The sequence below is a fragment of the Myotis myotis genome, unplaced genomic scaffold (genome assembly GCF_014108235.1).
Source record: "Myotis myotis isolate mMyoMyo1 unplaced genomic scaffold, mMyoMyo1.p scaffold_m19_p_26, whole genome shotgun sequence".
In the NCBI taxonomy this organism is placed as follows: domain Eukaryota; kingdom Metazoa; phylum Chordata; class Mammalia; order Chiroptera; family Vespertilionidae; genus Myotis; species Myotis myotis.
In genome coordinates, this window is record NW_023416331.1 from 1,143,548 (window position 1) to 1,160,302 (window position 16,755).

Consider the following 16,755-nt stretch of genomic DNA (forward strand, 5'->3'; position numbering starts at 1 on the left):
TGGAAGTTGACTGAATGGTGGAATTGCTGGGGTCCAACCCCAGCAGGTCCAGGGGTCCCCAAAGGTGTGGACGGAGTCGGCAAAGAAGGAATGACAAGGAGACAGCGTTCAGTTGATCAGCAGCCTAGCCAGGATCTCCAGCGAAGTTCTGGTTAGGATCTCCAGCCAGGTTCTGTGTCCATGTTCTCTTGCTAGGTTCTCCAGCCAGGTTCTCCAGGTTCTCCAGCCAGGTTCAGTCACCAGGTTCTAGTCAGGTTCTCTTGCCATGTTCTATCCAGGTTCTGTAGCCAGGTTCTGTCTCTAGGTTCTTCAGCCAGTTTCTCTCGCTAGGTTCTGTCTCTAGGTTCTGTTGCCAGTTTCTGTCCAGGATCTTTTGCCATGTTCTCTCCAGCGAAGTTATTCTGTCTCTAGGTTCTGTCTAGGTTCTGTGTGGGTTCTGTCTTCTAAGTTCTGTCTTGTTACATCTGTATTTATACCAGTTGATTCCAATCCTATCAATCTCGTCCAAAGGTTAGGGCCTTTCTTATCTCCATTCCAGGGAGTAAAGATTATGTAGCTTAAGCATGATTGTTCATAGATAAAGTGATTAATTACCCGCCTGGCACTTAGTTAAGAGGTTTTATTCCCTCCCTAACTTCAGGGGAAAATCCCTACCTGGGGAAACAACCTTTCTCAGAGACCTTGGTTAAAACACATAGTGCCAAGAAGGTGAGCAAACATATTAAGAACAGTATGCCATATATGCCAGGTCCCTTGAAACAGCAAGGATGGACCGGCTCCGGGCATGGAATGACTGGTACTATGATGCACACTGACCACCAAGTGGCAGACGCACAATGCAGGAGCTGCCCCCTGGTGGTCAGTACGCTCCCATAGTGGGAGCACTGCTCAGCCAGAAGCCCAGAGCCAGGTTCACGGCTGGCCAGCGCAGTAGTGATGGCGGGAGCACTAAGGATGTCAGACTGTCAGCTTATCCCCCCGAAGGCTCCCCGACTGTGAGAGGGATGGGCTGAGGGACTGCCCCCCCCCCCAGCAGGAATTCATGCACCGGGCCTCTAGTAGAGAATAAGAGGTGTTCACATCCTGGCTCTGTCACCTTACTAGCTGCACTACTTCCCACATGTTGCTTTATTCTCTTCACTCTGGGCTTGTTAATAGAATGGGAATAATGGTCTCCACTCCTTAGTGTTAAATGATTAATAAAAATTACAGGGCCAAACGTTTGTTGTCATTTTTGGCAAGCAGCAGACATCAATCCTGGTTTCTATAGCATATCAAAGACAGGGGTATCCGATGCTTCATTCACGAAAAAATCCAGGCTGGACAATGGGGCTGTTGGGGTGGGGCTCAGAACATTGTAGTCGCATTAACAGTGCTTAAGGAATGTTGCATAACCCTCAAGCCCTATCACTTAACACTGGGGCCCAATCTAGACCCCGCTCCACTCTGAGTTCAGAGCGCCTTGACTCGCAGCCCCTGCCCACCAGCTTAGGCCCCTGGGACATGTGCTATATGGGCCAACACTACTTTTGGGCAAATGTCAGGCCCTGGTCCCCACGGCTGCCTAGCTCCAGCGCGGACGCCCCGGGTCACCTTGACTACCGGGCCAAGGACCCCGTGGGAACCCGCAGCCTCGCCAGCCTCGCTCGCCACAGAGGGGTGCCCAGAGAGAAGGCCTGCGTGGCCAGAACCTAAACGAGGAGGCGCGGGGCGTGGAGAAAAGTGGAACAAGAGAAAGGGGATGCTAGTGGAAGGGGATGTAGTTTCCTTTATGTCTTTTGCTACTGGCAGTAGCGAAGGAGTTAGAAGTGACTTTTTTAAAAAAAACTTCAGACAGGCAGTTTCTAAAGGCAACCCCGGAGCCCCCGGAACTACAGAACCACGGAAGGTCCTTCTTCCGGTCCCTTGAGCCTGACGCTAGCAGCCGAGAAGGCGGGGGGCCGGGGTAGAGGGAAACTGGGAACCGGAAGTGAAGGCAGATTGCCTCCTTCGTCGCTGTTGCTGCCGCCATACGCGTTCGCCTTGCTCAGGTAAGATTTGGCCTTCGGTACCATCCATTTCCATCTGCGTCTCCGTGCAGCCATCCTACTGAATGGAGTCCTGATACCCCTTCCACAGGCGATGGCCTGGTCGCTTGGGCCTCGTTGGGTCGTTATTTTCATCACTTGCATCCTTTTCGAGAGCAAAGAGCTCCCGCGGGGAGGTAGGGAACTAAAAAGGCTCAATCCAAGATGGTGGCCTCGCGCCATTGTGTCCTCTTAGTTCTCTGCTCCGCCGGCGGCCTCGTTTCCTAGAGGCCCCAGCGATGGGGAGAGGCGGCGCTGGGCGGGAGAGCCCCCGCCCTTGTTTCTGGGTCCTCTCGGCCGGCGTGGGACTCGGAGGAGCCCGCTCTGGGCCTTGCGGGCCTCCCCCCCCCGCCTGGCCCGCGTTCACTTGGAGCGCTTTGCAAGTGCTTGCGGGAGCGTCTCGGCTGAGGGTGAGCGGCGGCGGTGGAGGCGCTCGGCCAAGGCTCACCCGCCGGCCGAGCCGTCCTCCCGCCTCCGACGCGGTGTGTGATGGAGAGATGGTGTTGCTTTCGGCGGAGCCACCCGCCATCGGTTAACCGCGCGGAGTTTGAAGCCGCAGGTGGGGTGACTGAGCGGGAGTGGGCGGCAGCCACATGATGTGTCCGCTCTGGAGGTGAGCGCTCTGCGCAGTGATGACCTTCATCTATCACCCTGGACTGATGGCTGCTGCGCCGGGAGCGCGGGTCCCGGGAGGGTTTCGGCCGCCTCGCCCTCGCCCTCGCCCTCTCCGCTCCGAGGGCGTCTGCCTCTCCTCCCCGGGCCTCTCCTCGCTGCTGGCGGAGCTCCTAAGCTGCTCTCCCGGCTGACCCTGGCCCTGCTGGGCCCGTGCCCTGACCACCTCCCTCCCCGGGAGCCCCCTCCGGCCCCTGGCCCGTGCCTGTGTGTGTTACTTTCCCACCCAGGTAAAGGTTGCATAGTTTAGGGGAAGTGGGCGGGGCGTGGGGATGGAAAAGAAGTGGCGAAGGCTGCCCATGACTGATGTCCTTTTTTTCTGTTTTTGTTTTTGTTTTTTTGTTGTTGTTTTCCTAGCTGTCAGAAACTAGTGTATCTTCTGTTCCTTAAGCCCCCACTTTCCTCCTTTGTTTTCACTTAATCTGCGTGAACCCGTTCCGAGACCCTCCCTCCTCCCCGGCCGGCCCAGCTATGGCGGAGAACGATGTGGACAACGAGCTCTTGGACTATGAAGATGACGAGGTGGAGACCGCAGCCGGGGGAGACGGGGCTGAGGCCCCCGCCAAGAAGGATGTGAAGGGCTCCTATGTCTCCATCCATAGCTCTGGCTTTCGGGACTTCCTGCTCAAGCCAGAGCTGCTCCGAGCCATTGTTGACTGTGGCTTTGAGCATCCATCAGAAGGTAAATTCCTCTTGGGCTTAGGGTACTCATGAGGCCCTTTAATGATCCTGAAACAGATGTTCCTGGTCCCTCAGTGATACAGACCTGTATTTAGGATAGACCAGGGAGTAAGGAAGTACCCGGAGTCCCAGAAACTATTAGCATTGGAAGAGGTTTGTATAGGTTGTCTTTTATTTGTGACTAGAGGCCTGATGCACAAAATTCATGCCCCGGTGGGCGGGGGGGGGGGGGGGCTCCTCAGCCCCGCCTGCACCCTCTCGCAGTCCAGGAGCCCCCGGGGGATGTCGGACTGCTGCAGAGGCAGGAAAGGCTCCTGCCACTGCTATTGCTGCTGCTGTCCTCACTGGTCAGCCCTGAGCCCGGCTTCTGGCTGAGTGGTGCTCCCTCTAGTGGTCAGTGCACATCATAGCGACCGGTTGTTCCACCATTCAGTCGATTTGCATATTAGCCTTTTATTATATAGGATAGGATAGCATGAAACAAAGCAATTTACTGGTCTGCTGTTCATTTTTGTGACTGGGTTTTCCCCTTCTAGTTTTGGATTTTGTCACTTTAACTTGTAATTTTAAATTTCCAGAGAGGAGTTGGTTGTACTTTTAGTTCTCTTTTGGGCCAGGCCAACTCTGGTCTCTGGAAACCTTATGGCTGTTCTAAAGGTGGTTGGCTTGTGGGTCAGGTACCAAGTCCTTCATTTAGTGCAAGTTGCAGGGTTACATCATCCAAAGGATGGCAATCTAAGCAGGAGAAATGGCCCGCAGCGGGCGCACAAATGCCATGGGTTGTTTAAGATGAAGGAAAATAAGGGCAGCCAAAAGCACCAAAGGTGGGCTGTTGGTAGATGCAAATGGGTGGTTAGGAGGGTGGTGTGGGAGGGGGGCTTGATTGGTGCTGAAGTAAGCTGAAGTTAGAAGGGACTAGGAGGGTCTGATTTGGAGATGAGTTTGAAGGAGCATAGAGGTAGAAAGTGTGTAGAAATTGACAAAAACCACTTAATTTGGTGGCATGAAATGGGTATGGCTGGTGAAAAATGTTATCTGGAGACTGAAGCCCAATTTATCTTTTTTCTTCTGTATTTAGTTCAGCATGAGTGCATCCCTCAGGCCATTCTGGGAATGGACGTCTTATGCCAGGCCAAGTCGGGCATGGGAAAGACGGCAGTGTTTGTGCTGGCCACGCTGCAGCAGCTGGAGCCAGTCACTGGGCAGGTACAGGTGGGGAGAGTGTTGGGGAGGGCGTTTGGGTCAGGAATGTTGGGGCAGAGTGTTTTTAGCTCAGCTACATGATGTATTCACAACCATGGGTGCTTGTTGCTCAGTGACCTCTGTCGCCCTTGAGGCCATGGGGAATATTTTGTAGTAATCCTGGGGTTAATGATTTAGATCTCAGAATTGAAGTCATTTATGATCTGCCAGGTATGTTTTTGTGATAGGCACTTCCCCAGAGGGGTAGTGAAGGGATACACTGTCTTTCTATCTACTTACCCCTCAAGGTGTCTGTGCTGGTGATGTGTCACACCCGGGAGCTGGCTTTTCAGATCAGCAAGGAGTATGAGCGCTTCTCTAAGTACATGCCCAATGTCAAGGTAAGTCAGGGTAAAGAGCCCGGGGAGCCTGAGGGTGTGGCTAGTTGGAGGCATTTGGGACTTACAGGTCAGCAGTCTTCATGTCCCACAGATGTTAAGTTCCAATACCTATACGTGAACCTCAGTGACATCTAATAATAAATTCCTGCAAACTTTTATTTTTATTGATTTCAGAGAGGAAGGGAGGGGGGAGAGAGATAGAAACATCAATGATGAGAGAGAATCATTGATTGGCTGCCCCCTGCACACCCATACTGGGGATCGAACTCTCAACCCAGGCATGTGCCCTGATGAATTGAACTGTGGCCTCCTAGTTCATGGGTCAACTTTCAACCACTGAGCAACACCAGCTGGGTTCCCCTTGCTTTACTTTGTAACACAGTGTGTAAATTCGCTTGTGCATTAGGAGACTGGGTGGTTGGGCTGTGGAGGAAGTTTCCACAGGACCACCCTTTTGCTTACTGCTTTCTTAAGCTCACGCTTTGGATCATTTCAGTGTGCTTTGGGTGACAGTTTGAGAATTTGGGGGTGTATGGCAAGAGAATGTGGAAACTCCAAAATGGCCCTAGTATGATGGGAATTTTGAGAATTATTTAAAAGTGGCAGAAAATTAAAAGATGTCTGGGGGCCATAACAAAGTTGGCTTAAGTTGTTCTCCATGGTATAACCTTGATGTTTATAACCTCCAATCTTCCTGGTTAGGATGGTGTGAAGAATAGTATATTTTCCTCAAAAAATTAAATGTGGAACTGCCATTGACCCAGTGATCCCACTTCTAGGACTATATCCTAAGAAACCCGAAACACCAATCTGAAAGAATGTATGCACCCCTATGTTCATAGCAGCACAATTTACAATAGCTAGGATCTGGAAACAGCCCAGGTGCCCATCAGGAGATGAATGGATAAAAAGCTGCGGTACATCTACACCATGGGATACTCTGCAGCTGTAAAAAAGAATCTGCTACCCTTTGAGACAGCATGGGGGGACCTGGAGAGTTTCATGCTGAGTGAAAGAAGTCAGAGAAAGACACGCACCACATGATCTCACTCATACGTGGAATCTAAGTAACAAACTGATGAGCAGAGTGGATACAGAGGCATGGAAGGGAGTGGGGAATCTCAGGGGAAAGGGGTAGACAATACATAGGGTGATGAAAGCCGGGGGTGGGGGTGGGGTGGGGGTAGGCTGGGGGGGGTCAATGGGGGGAAAGGGGAACATATGTAATATTTTTAACAATAAAGAATTATTTAAAAAATTATATCAGTAATAATAATAAACATACTGAGGGAAGCTTAAAAAGAGAAAAAAACTATGGTTGAAAATGAAAGCTGCCTTGGTCTGGGTTGCGGGCTGGATCCCCAGTAGGTGGTGTGCAGGAGGCAGCTGATGAGCGATTCTGTCTCATTGATCTTCCTGTCTCTCTCCCTCTCCCTTCCTCTCTTTGAAATCAACAAAAATAAAACACAAAACAAAAGAATACTTTTGTTCAGATTGTTAAAATTTTTCCTGTTACATATACACGTTTTTAATTGATTTTTTTTTGAGAGAGAAACATTGATCAGCTGCCTCTTACATGCCCTTTACCAGGGATAGAGCCCGCAACCCTGTTACTATAATTTAAAAATAACTTTAGCAACTTAAGTGTGGTGCTGGTGGTAGCGGCATGGCGAGAATGCCGCAGGGATCTGCAAGGCCTCACAGTGAGAGGTTTTGTGTTCTCCCGCCTCTGACCCTGCTGCACAGAAGTGAATCATTGTTGCCCTTTTTTGAAAATTCTGCTGGTTCTGTAACACGAAGTGTTAAGCACTGTTTCCTCAATTTGCCAATTTATAGGCCTTTTTTACTCAGCTCACTTACATTGGTTTTTTTTGGAACATGAATGCTAATTCTCTAAGTATGTTCTGAATGCTGTATGTATGTAGGTGTCCATGTGATGTATGCCTCTGTGTTTACATCGTCTGTGTCAATAGCATTGACTTCCTGTCCTTTCTCCAAGCAGTCTTGTCTAGGTTGATTCTAAAACTTGGAAACTAGGAACGAGCTTCCATTGTTATAACTGTAGGAGCGTTTATCATTGAGCTCTGTGGTGAGCTAGGATTGCACTTCCTCCTAGCCACCTGATTAGGTGTATAGGTCCAACTCGTCACCTTTGTGCCTATATTCTTGGTGTCCAGATCAAATACAAATTGTCATGACACTTTCTTTTGCCCAAAATTATGCTACAGTGACTTGAAGAGGCTGGGCCAGTTCTACAGAATGTCCTACCTCTGGATTCCTCTGGTTAACTCAGATTTTAAGTCCTCACCTGAGGTTATGTTTTTCATTGATGTTTTTATTTTTTTGAGAGAGAGGATGGGGGGGAGAGAGAAACATTGATGTGAGAGAGACAGCCATCCATTGTCTCCTGTATGCACCCTGACCGTAATCGAGCTCGCAGCCTTCTTGGTGTATAGGACGGTGCTCCAGCCAACTGAGCCCTCTGCCAGGCTTGTCTCCTGACTCCTCATGGTAGTTAGCTTGTACTTTTCTCCCAGCATTTCCTGTAAATAAAGTTTTGGGCAAGAATTCTTCACGGGTATCCTGTGTACCTCCTGCTTTGTTGTAAACCTGGGTGTCTCACATTTAGTGACTTTAGATTTACTTTAGGACAAGGGTTATGATAGCCTGATTCCTTGATTGACCTTCCCCCCTTGAAACTAGAAAGCAGTTTTTGGTGTTGTGTTGTACTAAGTCCCAGATCCTCAGTAGCCATTCCCCTAATGGTGTTAATAAGGAGTGATGCGGTTTGCCTGAATCAGCCATTTCATAGGCTTGTACAAAGGGGTTTAGGGTGAGTTGGGGAACCTTGATGTTCCCTGAGCTTTGTGGTGGCCCTTGACCTGGTGATTCCGGCTGTTCTCGTTCTTGGAGCGAAGCCTGGTCAGAGTCCTGGGAAGGAAGCGGCTAGGGTAAGGCGGGGGGCTGGGGGCCTGTCCTGACTGCCCGGGTCAGCCCTGCAGCCTCAGGCAAGTCCTGGTGTCTCCCTCAGTGTGTGGGGAGATAGTAATTTTAGGTTAGACGGCCCTTCATGTTCCTTTTAGCTCTGAAATGTTCAGAAGTGGTGTAGGTGAAGCTGCGAGAGTGGGACCTGTGGCGACTGGAGTCATTGCTTCATTGTGAGACGCTCTCCCCCGCTGGCAGGTGGCAGTGTTTTTTGGAGGTCTGTCCATCAAGAAGGATGAAGAGGTGCTGAAGAAGAACTGCCCGCATATCGTCGTGGGGACCCCTGGCCGCATCCTAGCCTTAGCTCGAAATAAGAGCCTCAACCTCAAACACATTAAACACTTTATCTTGGATGAATGCGATAAGATGCTTGAACAACTCGGTGAGTGGCCGTGCTGGGCCTGGGCCCGAGCCAAGTGCTGTTTGGTGACACAGGAGCACTGTCGTGCAGGACGACCCTGCATCTGCCGCCCTCACGATGGCGCTGGCTCCCTTGGTTGGCCTTTATCACGCTCTTCAAGCAGCCCTCGTGCTCAGGGAGGAGGGTGTCCTGTTCATTCTGTGCTGGGGTTTCTTTATCTTGGAGGGGAGGGGCCTGGCTGGCAGAGGGCCTCCGTTACATCACCCTTTCCTTGACAGATCCCTCTACTGGGTGTCTTAGGGGAGGAGGTGCCCAACTGGAGGAGGGGGCGGTCTACCCTCTGACATCCTCGCACAGCATATATCATGAGACTTTCTAGCTGAATAAATATGTAGACTTAAGTTCTAGGGTTAATATGTAGGGCGTTGCTGGGCATTTGTGTGGCTTGGTATTCTAGTGTGCTAAGTGGGGTCACAGAACATATTCTCTAAGAACTCAAATTTGGTGAACGGGAGACCACAGGTGGACATAGCCTTAGGGGTGAGTCATTCCAAATGATCTTTGGCTGTTCTGAATGGCAAGCTATGAGGTGGGCTCCAGGTAGAGATGTCACATTTCCTGACTGGTAGGAAAGTGTGAGCCAGAGGAAGCAGGGAGCACTCTGACAGCTGGAATATCACAGGTGTGCCCCAAACGCAGGTAGGCGGGGCTTGGGGAGGGGCAGGGAGAAGGGACTTGTAAAGTGTTCTCACAGGTCTCATCCTTGGGGCCTCGGTGGTGGGCTCTCCCTGTTCCGTAGTTGTAGGCTCTGGGGCTTCATCATACTTCTTGCCCGTTTAAGACACACACACACCTGGATTCCGATCCCAAATCTTGATTCCAAAGTCATTGCTTTTTCTAATGTGCTAGTATTATTACTCTGGATGTGATTTTGTAAGGGTTAGAGGAAATAGAGTAGAGAGACCTGAGGCAAATCTTTGCTTGGATGGACCCTGCTTACCCGTTCCCAATGGTCTCGACCTCACTGGGCGGTCTTCGTGACACCTGCTGCTTTCCCTCCTGTAGACATGCGTCGGGATGTCCAGGAAATTTTTCGCATGACCCCCCACGAGAAGCAGGTCATGATGTTCAGTGCCACCTTGAGCAAAGAGATCCGCCCCGTCTGCCGCAAGTTCATGCAAGACGTAAATACTCCTCCCTTCCCTCCCTCCGCCCCGCCCACTGCCTCCCCCGCGGGCCCTCCAGCTCCCTGTCCTTCAAGCACCAAGAAGGGCACGCGCCCATCTGGGAGTGACGGCTCCTTGAAGAGACGCACAGAGGCAGAGACAGCTAGCGTTAGGGTCTGCGCGGGTGCCAGGGAAATTCCGGAAGACTTGGTCGGGTTAACGTGAGAGCGGGTAGTGTTCGACTTTTTTTTTTAAATCACAGCATTTTTGAACCTCTTCTCCCTTTTGGGGGAGGGCAGGGTTTTCTGCCCTACCACCCACCCATCGTCTCCTACACATCCCCTACAGCCACGCACCCTCAAGGTGGCATCGAGCATACAACTGGAGCCTTCTGCTCCCCAAAACTCGTAACCTCCCGGTGGCAGGAGAGCAAGAGAGGGACAGACAGATGGCAAGGCATGTGCAAACGAAGAGCAAACAGCACAAATGAATCCGCCCCCTCCCCACCTCCAGGGGTGGGGGCCTTTGGCACCTCAATCCCCGATCCCCTACGCCTTCCCACCCGAACCTCCTCGCACCCACGTGGAACCTCGGTTGATGTGAGCCATGAGCCAGCAGCAGAGAGAAGCACTGTGGCGCAGCGGGGGAATTCAGACGGCACCGGCGTGGATGGCGGCAGCGGAGGCCGCGGGGAAACCTGACCAGGAAGCTGAGGACCAAACCAGCCTCTTTTTCTGTTCCCGGTTTTTTTCCTGAACCAAGGCGTGCCGTGCTCCTTGTTTCCCCCATACGTGTGGGGTGGGGAGGAGTGCCCTGGATGGGGTGGTAGATTTTTCCCCTTCCATGTAATGCTCGGGAGAGGGGAAGGGTGCAGTGAAGCGCTCCACTTGATGTAACCAGGCAGGTTAGGGATTGGGTAGGCGGCCCGCCGTGTGCGCAGTGGAGTGTGTTCTTTGCCTCCCTGCTCTGCTCCTCCCATGGGATGAGAGCTCCTTGTCTGTAGCTGGACTTGGGCTGCAGTGAGTTTGGAGGCCACAGAACCTCTTTTTGGAAAGCCTCCCTCTGCGACTGGCTTCTGGCTGTCTCCTGTGACGCACACCCTTTCCCAGCATCTTGGCCCCTGGGTCTTAATGTTTATGCTCCCTGGGTAGTGAGGAGTGCTAGGGAATTTGGGCTCTAGAGTTGGGTTTTGTCTCAATTTCTATCTTTAAAAATTTTTTTTATTTTATTTTAAAAAATTGTCTTTTTTAATGTTATCTTCCTCCCCTTCAAGGGTAAAAACATAAGTGCATATCTGCAGCTCTGAATTTCTTTTAAAAAATATTTTTTTGATTTCAGAGAGAGAGAGAAACATTAATGATGAGAGAGAATCATTAATCAGCTGTCCGGGGATTGAGCCTGCAACACCAGGCATGTGCCCTGACCGGGAATCGAACGTCGACCTCCTGGTTCGTAGGTCGACACTCAACCCCTGAGCCGGGCAACTCTGATTTCTTGGCACCACTTACTGGTGCCTTCCTGTGACACTGCCGATGGCTGAGTCTTCGCTCAGAGACCAGGCTCGTCTGGAGCTGTGCCCTTGTGGTTGAGGGCAAGTGGTTTCTCAGTTTGAATCGTTGCTCCTCCTTTCGCGGCATGCTGCTCATGTCCATCGAGGGTTCCCATCCTCTTTACGAGGGTGTGACTCCCAGCGGAGGGAGCACTCATGGAGCGGTCCTTGTCCTCCCCGCATTCGTACACTGGCTTGGGTGGAATTCTGACGTCCCGCCAGTGTTTCCCTGCTTCCCAGGTGTTAGGATTGTGTTTCCCTTTGAGAATCTACTGACTTTTCTTTCCCCGCCTCCATTTGAGGTCATGGCATCTTGCCGTGGGGTGGTTTCTCTGCTCCATTCCCTCCCTGCAAAGTTCTTCCTCTGACAGTTTTCAGTTGGGCATTCCTAGAACTCCACTGATAGGGAGGAAATTAGGTGAAAGGTGGAAGAGACCATGTGAAAATGGGCATGTTTTTGGGAGCGGGGTGAAGTTTTCAGTCTTCTCTTCTCCCCATTCCCCCCATGGGGTGTATTGGAGATCAACTTCCTCCACCCCCCCAGGTTTAACCCCCCCACTCTGCCCTCCTCCCGTTCCCCACCCCTACCTCCCCCTCCCCCTCAGCCAATGGAGATCTTCGTGGATGATGAGACGAAGCTGACGCTGCACGGGTTGCAGCAGTACTACGTGAAACTGAAGGACAACGAGAAGAACCGGAAGCTCTTTGACCTTTTGGATGTCCTTGAGTTCAACCAGGTCAGTTGTTCCAGGTCCAGTGGGAGGATGAGCACGTCTCCAACTGTAGCCGAGATCTGTGTTCGGTCCCCGCTTGTAGAGGAAACCACATAGGTGATGCAGGAGGGTGGGGGAGACTTTCTCTCAAGTGAAATCTTTGAAGTCTTTACCTGAGGATATTTTCGTCGACTAGAGAGAGAGGCATCAGTTTGTTGCCTCGCTGTGTGCGCTGCAACCAGGGATCGTACCTGTAACCTACCTGGGAATCGAATCACCACCTTTCTTTTGGCGTACTGGACAACGCTCCATCCGACTGAGCCTCCAGGCCAGGGCTTAAGTGAAAAAAAACTTTTTTAAAATATATTTTTATTGATTTCAGAGAGGAAGGGAGAGGGATAGAGAGGAACATCAGTGATGAGAGAGTCATGGATGGGCTGTCTCCTGCGTCCTCAACCTGAGGATGGAGCCCGCAACCCGGGCATGTGCCCTGACCCGGAATCAGACTGTGACCACCTGGGTCATAGGTCACTGCTCAACCACTGAGCCCTGCTGGCCGGGCATGAAATTCTTTTAAAGATAAATGTCTTGGGGCTGAGCGCAGGCAAGGTGGGAACTGCTGTTCTGTTCCATTGCTGGCACAGACAGGTACTCAGTACATAAAAGCAAACCTCAAAATAAAATCCTTAAAGGGTCTTAATAAGGTTGTAATGGTTCCGAAATGTCTTGATCATCCTTTTAGGTTTTTAAATTTGTTTTTCGTGTACTATTTACTGAGGAGATGTGTTTCATCACTTTACCTCTATGTAGGATATTTTTGTGTGTGTGGTGTTTTTTTTATTGTTTCGGAGAGGGAGAGAGAGAAATAGTGATGAGAATCATTGATTGGCTGCCTCCTGCACGCCCCACACTGGGGATAAAGCCCGCAACCCAAGCATATGCCCTTGACCAGGATCGAGCCCAGGACCCTTCAGTCCACAGGCTGATACTATCCACTGAGCCAAACCAGCCAGGGCTATTACTTAGTTTATTTGCAATAAAATTTATCTAGACTTGGGGTAAGTTGCATTTAGAGCAGAAGAGGAAACATGCTAGGGACTGAGGAATTCCTTTCGAAGAGTAATGACCGAAAACTCCTTTTTCATAACAACATCACACTCGCATGGACCTACATCACACACACGCACGCACAGGTGGTGATCTTTGTGAAGTCTGTGCAGCGCTGCATCGCCCTGGCCCAGCTCCTGGTGGAGCAGAACTTCCCAGCCATCGCCATCCACCGCGGGATGCCCCAGGAGGAGAGGTGAGTTGGAAATGGAGAAGATATTTTGTGTTCTCGGGAGGAGGAGACTTGAGAGAAAGAATTCATCGTTTTCTAATTTCCTTTCTCACAAAGGCTTTCTCGGTATCAGCAATTTAAAGATTTTCAACGACGAATTCTTGTGGCTACCAACCTGTTTGGCCGAGGCATGGACATCGAGAGGGTGAACATTGCCTTTAATTACGACATGCCTGAGGACTCCGACACCTACCTGCATCGGGTAAGCCCCGCACCCTCTGGCCATTCAGTGACCTCGCCCGCCCCTTATTTCCTGTCTTCATGGCATACATCTTCATCCCCTTTGGGTGTTGTCTTCTTTTGGGTCCTCCTGTCCTACCTTCTATCTCCTTCCAGGTGGCCAGAGCAGGCCGGTTTGGTACCAAGGGTTTGGCCATCACGTTTGTGTCAGATGAGAATGATGCCAAGATCCTCAATGATGTGCAGGATCGCTTTGAGGTCAATATTAGTGAGCTGCCTGATGAGATAGACATCTCCTCCTACAGTGAGTACTGATCACACGGACCAGCTCCCCCACCACGTGTAATTCTCCTTGTTCCTTACTGTGTTTGGCTTAAGTCCCATCATGTGGGCAAAGCCCCTACATAATGGGCACCTGACTAGCTCATGCCCCCTGAACACGACGCCCTGTTGGGATGTTTAGTTCACGTCTACTTGGGATCTCTTCACGCCCCCAAGTCTGCCCTTTAGACCAGACACTGCACAGACATCTGCATGTATGAGCATGTGTTTCTGCCAACCTCACCTTCTCTTACTCGTGTGTTACTCTCTCTCTTTTTTTTTTTTTTAAGGGCGAGAGAGAGAGAAACATCAGTGATGAGAGAGAATCATTCATAGGCTGCCTCCTGCACCCCTCACACTGGGGATCTGCAACCCCAGTGCCTTGACTGGAAATCGAACCGTGACCTCCGGGTTCATATGTCTGTGCTCAACCACTGAGCCACACCAGCCGGGCTCTCGTGTCATATTCTAACTGCCACATTTTCTTTTCAGTTGAACAGACACGATAGAGGACACGTCGCCTGTTCTGGAATGTGATAGTCTGTCCCTCTTCAGGAGATGACACCAGGCGTGGGGGTGAAGGAGACACTACTGCCCCTACCCCTGACAGCCCAGCCCCACCCCATGCCTTCCCTCTTTTGCATCACCACTTCTAAATCCGTTTCCTTATTTGTGAGAACTTTTTTTAACAAAACAAAAAACATGCGTCTGTGGTGTCTAAGTGCTCCTTTTATTGAATTTGGGGTGAGGTTATGTGGGGCCAAGGTTGTCAGCAGGAGGGGTCACAGTGGGGGCACGTGGCTAAGACGACTGCAGAGGTCATGGTTCCCGCTGCTTTCCAGTCTGGCCCTCTGGAGGGGTCTTCTGTTTTTCTTAGTGGCCCGAGGGAGGCTGGTGTGTTTCCAACCGCCTCCAGGCAGGTGGTGTGCAGTGTTTCCCATGTTGGAGGTGAAGTGGGCACCAGAGCAGCCTAGGTTCCTCCTCCCAGGCTCTCTCGGAGTCTCCTCATCTGCTCCTTCAGCTTCTGGGTCTTGAGCACCAGGGCCTGGGCCTCCCAGGCCCCCTCCTGCCCTTCCTGCAGGGCCTGGGCCAGCTCCAGCTGCTGCTCCAGCAGCTCCTCCGCCTGGGCTAGCTCAGCAGGGAGCCCAGGGCCCTAGGGGAGGGATGTGAGGAGGGGACATCAGCCACGGCAGGGGGCTGAGGCTGGCCGGGAGTCCAGTTTTTGACACCATTCGTTAAAGAGTAGCTTCCTGTCTTAGCCATAGGCCTCTTGGTAAGCACGAGGTAGGGCAGATAGAGATCACTGGCTCAGGGGCTCTAAGGACTCAGGAGGAAAGACTGCCTGCCCCTTCCCCCACCACCCAGAAATCATTAACTTAATGAGGGGAAATGCCTGCTCAAGGACAGTGGACTGCAAGCTGGGAGTAAGCCCTGAGGTCTGGAGGAGTGGGGGTGGGGAGCATACTGGGAAGCTGAGAATTGGAACTGGGCAACGGACTTGAGGGGTCTCAGTTGGTATCTGCTCTAGGCCTGTGGTACAGGATGGGATTGGGGATTCCCCCAGCACACATCTCCCCTCACACCTCCCACCCTCACTCTGGGTGCCACTTACTGCGGTGGGGGACCTCTTCCCGCTGCCGGTGGAGCTGGCCTGCTCCTTTGTGCTTGGCTTGGATCTCTGGGAGCAGCATCTCTGGGAGCTGCCAGGGGCCAGCAGCCTGGAAGGCAGGAGGAGGCAACGACCGCAACACCGCGAGAGCCAGGGCAGAAGGAGGACCATGGCGGGTGAGGCCGGGAGCTGCCAGCTGCCCAACTGCCACCAGGAACTGGCTTCTACCGGGCCTTTGCCTTTGCCTTCGTCTTGCTTCAGTGCTTGGCCCTGCCCCTGCGCTCACCTCCCTCCCAACCTGGCCCTAGACAGGCTCCTGTTCCTGATGTGAAAATACTGCAGCTTAGGCAGAGCTGGCTTTAGAACACATGCCCAGCCTACCACGTCTCGTGTCTGTTTCCTTAGCTCTGGCTTTTCTTGCTTCCTCTCCATTCCGTAAGTAAGGAAGTACAGTCAAACCTCGGTGCTCTGTCTCCAGTCTAGACCAGGTCACAGAACAAGCTTTGGTTTTCAACCTGACAGCCCGTTTATACTGATACTAGTGGCCTGGTGCACAAAATTCGTGCACATTAAAAGGGGATTAATTAGAGGAAATACTTTAATATTGCTATTTGCCCTTTATAATAGAAGTGTCAGAGGTGAAAGAGAATTAGTAAAATATATATGAAAATCTTCCTCCTGTCAGAGTTGGGCACGCCACAGGACTTGAGTCAAGTCCCCGCCCACCCACATGTGCCTTGGAATTGCACGAAACCCAGGCCCCCCCCCCCCCCCCCCACACACACACACACATTGGGCTAGATCCAGACCCGGGTGGTCTCACCCTTGTTAAGTCCCACTGGGCAGGGGACGTGGCCTGAGGTCCCCCGTCAAGCCCCGCCAGGCGGGGGATGCAGCCTCAGGTCCCGTAGCCTGGCACTGGGAGGGGGCACAGCCTCAGGTCCCCTGTCAAGCCCCACTGGGGGGATGTGGCCTGAGGTCCCCTGGCCCAGCACTAGGGCAAGGGGCTGCACCTTGAGGTCCCCTGTCAAGCCCCGCAGGGGCAGGGGTTGGAGTTGCAGCTTCAGGTCCCTGCTGATCGCTCGTTAAGGCTCATTATGGGAAATTAGCCTCCACTGTGGGTGCAGCCATCTTGTGTTACGGAAACCCCACCTCTGCTGTGGGCGCCGCCATCTTTATGGCAGAGTGTCAATTTGCATATTCCCTCTATTATATAGGACTAGAGGCCCGGTGCACAAAATTTGTGTGCTGGGGGTGGTGGATGTGAGGTGTGTGGGAGAGGTGTCCCTCAGCCCGGCCTGCACCCTCTCCAATCTGGGACTCCCTGGATGATGTCCAACTCACAATCTGGGACTGCTGGCTCCTAACTGCTCACCTGCCCGATTGGCCCTAACCGCTTCTGCCTGCCAGCCTGATTACCCCCTAACTGGTCCCCTGCTGGTCTGACTGATGCCTCACTGCTCCCCTGCCTGCCCAATTGCCCCCAACTGACCTCCCCTGCCAGCCTAATGACCCCCAACTGCCCTCCCC

The 16,755-nt window shown here is 52.1% G+C and overlaps 2 protein-coding genes and 1 non-coding gene across 6 annotated transcripts; 2 read left to right on the forward strand and 1 right to left on the reverse strand.

Annotated features, from left to right (window-relative positions):
• The first annotated feature begins 1,872 nt into the window (after nt 1-1,872).
• On the forward strand, nt 1,873-14,337 carry DDX39B (DExD-box helicase 39B). 4 transcript variants are annotated; one of them, XM_036356419.1, is made up of 11 exons: nt 1,873-2,030; nt 3,096-3,420; nt 4,498-4,625; nt 4,910-5,002; nt 8,186-8,369; nt 9,414-9,532; nt 11,669-11,800; nt 12,970-13,079; nt 13,173-13,317; nt 13,452-13,599; nt 14,109-14,337. In XM_036356419.1, the coding sequence occupies exons 2-11, from the start codon at nt 3,210-3,212 to the stop codon at nt 14,123-14,125; spliced, it is 1,287 nt and encodes a 428-aa protein (XP_036212312.1). In that variant the 5' UTR covers nt 1,873-2,030; nt 3,096-3,209; the 3' UTR covers nt 14,126-14,337. The 4 variants fall into 4 exon arrangements, with proteins under 4 accessions (XP_036212312.1, XP_036212313.1, XP_036212314.1 ...); XM_036356420.1 differs by lacking the exon at nt 1,873-2,030 and adding an exon at nt 2,048-2,203; XM_036356421.1 differs by lacking the exon at nt 1,873-2,030 and adding an exon at nt 2,272-2,968.
• Nucleotides 2,655-2,731, forward strand: LOC118679665. The gene has a single exon (XR_004975282.1). It is a non-coding gene; the product is annotated as a small nucleolar RNA SNORD83 (small nucleolar RNA).
• Nucleotides 14,338-14,586: 249 nt separating the features above from the next.
• Nucleotides 14,587-15,396, reverse strand: MCCD1 (mitochondrial coiled-coil domain 1). Its single transcript, XM_036356423.1, has 2 exons — nt 15,229-15,396; nt 14,587-14,769 (listed from the first exon to the last, which is right to left on the reverse strand). The coding sequence occupies exons 1-2, from the start codon at nt 15,394-15,396 to the stop codon at nt 14,587-14,589; spliced, it is 351 nt and encodes a 116-aa protein (XP_036212316.1).
• Nucleotides 15,397-16,755: the final 1,359 nt, after the last annotated feature.

What these genes read in the sequence shown, in the direction of transcription:
- DDX39B (XM_036356419.1), top strand. Translation starts at nt 3,210, where the DNA reads ATGGCGGAGAACGATGTGGACAACGAGCTCTTGGACTATGAAGATGAC. An exon ending in AGTACATGCCCAATGTCAAG is followed by an intron (nt 5,003 to 8,185) that starts GTAAGTCAGGGT and finishes CCCCGCTGGCAG; the next exon opens with GTGGCAGTGTTTTTTGGAGG. An exon ending in CCGACACCTACCTGCATCGG is followed by an intron (nt 13,318 to 13,451) that starts GTAAGCCCCGCA and finishes ATCTCCTTCCAG; the next exon opens with GTGGCCAGAGCAGGCCGGTT.
- MCCD1 (XM_036356423.1), bottom strand. Translation starts at nt 15,396, where the DNA reads ATGGTCCTCCTTCTGCCCTGGCTCTCGCGGTGTTGCGGTCGTTGCCTC. An exon ending in GGAAGAGGTCCCCCACCGCA is followed by an intron (nt 14,770 to 15,228) that starts GTAAGTGGCACC and finishes TCCCTCCCCTAG; the next exon opens with GGCCCTGGGCTCCCTGCTGA.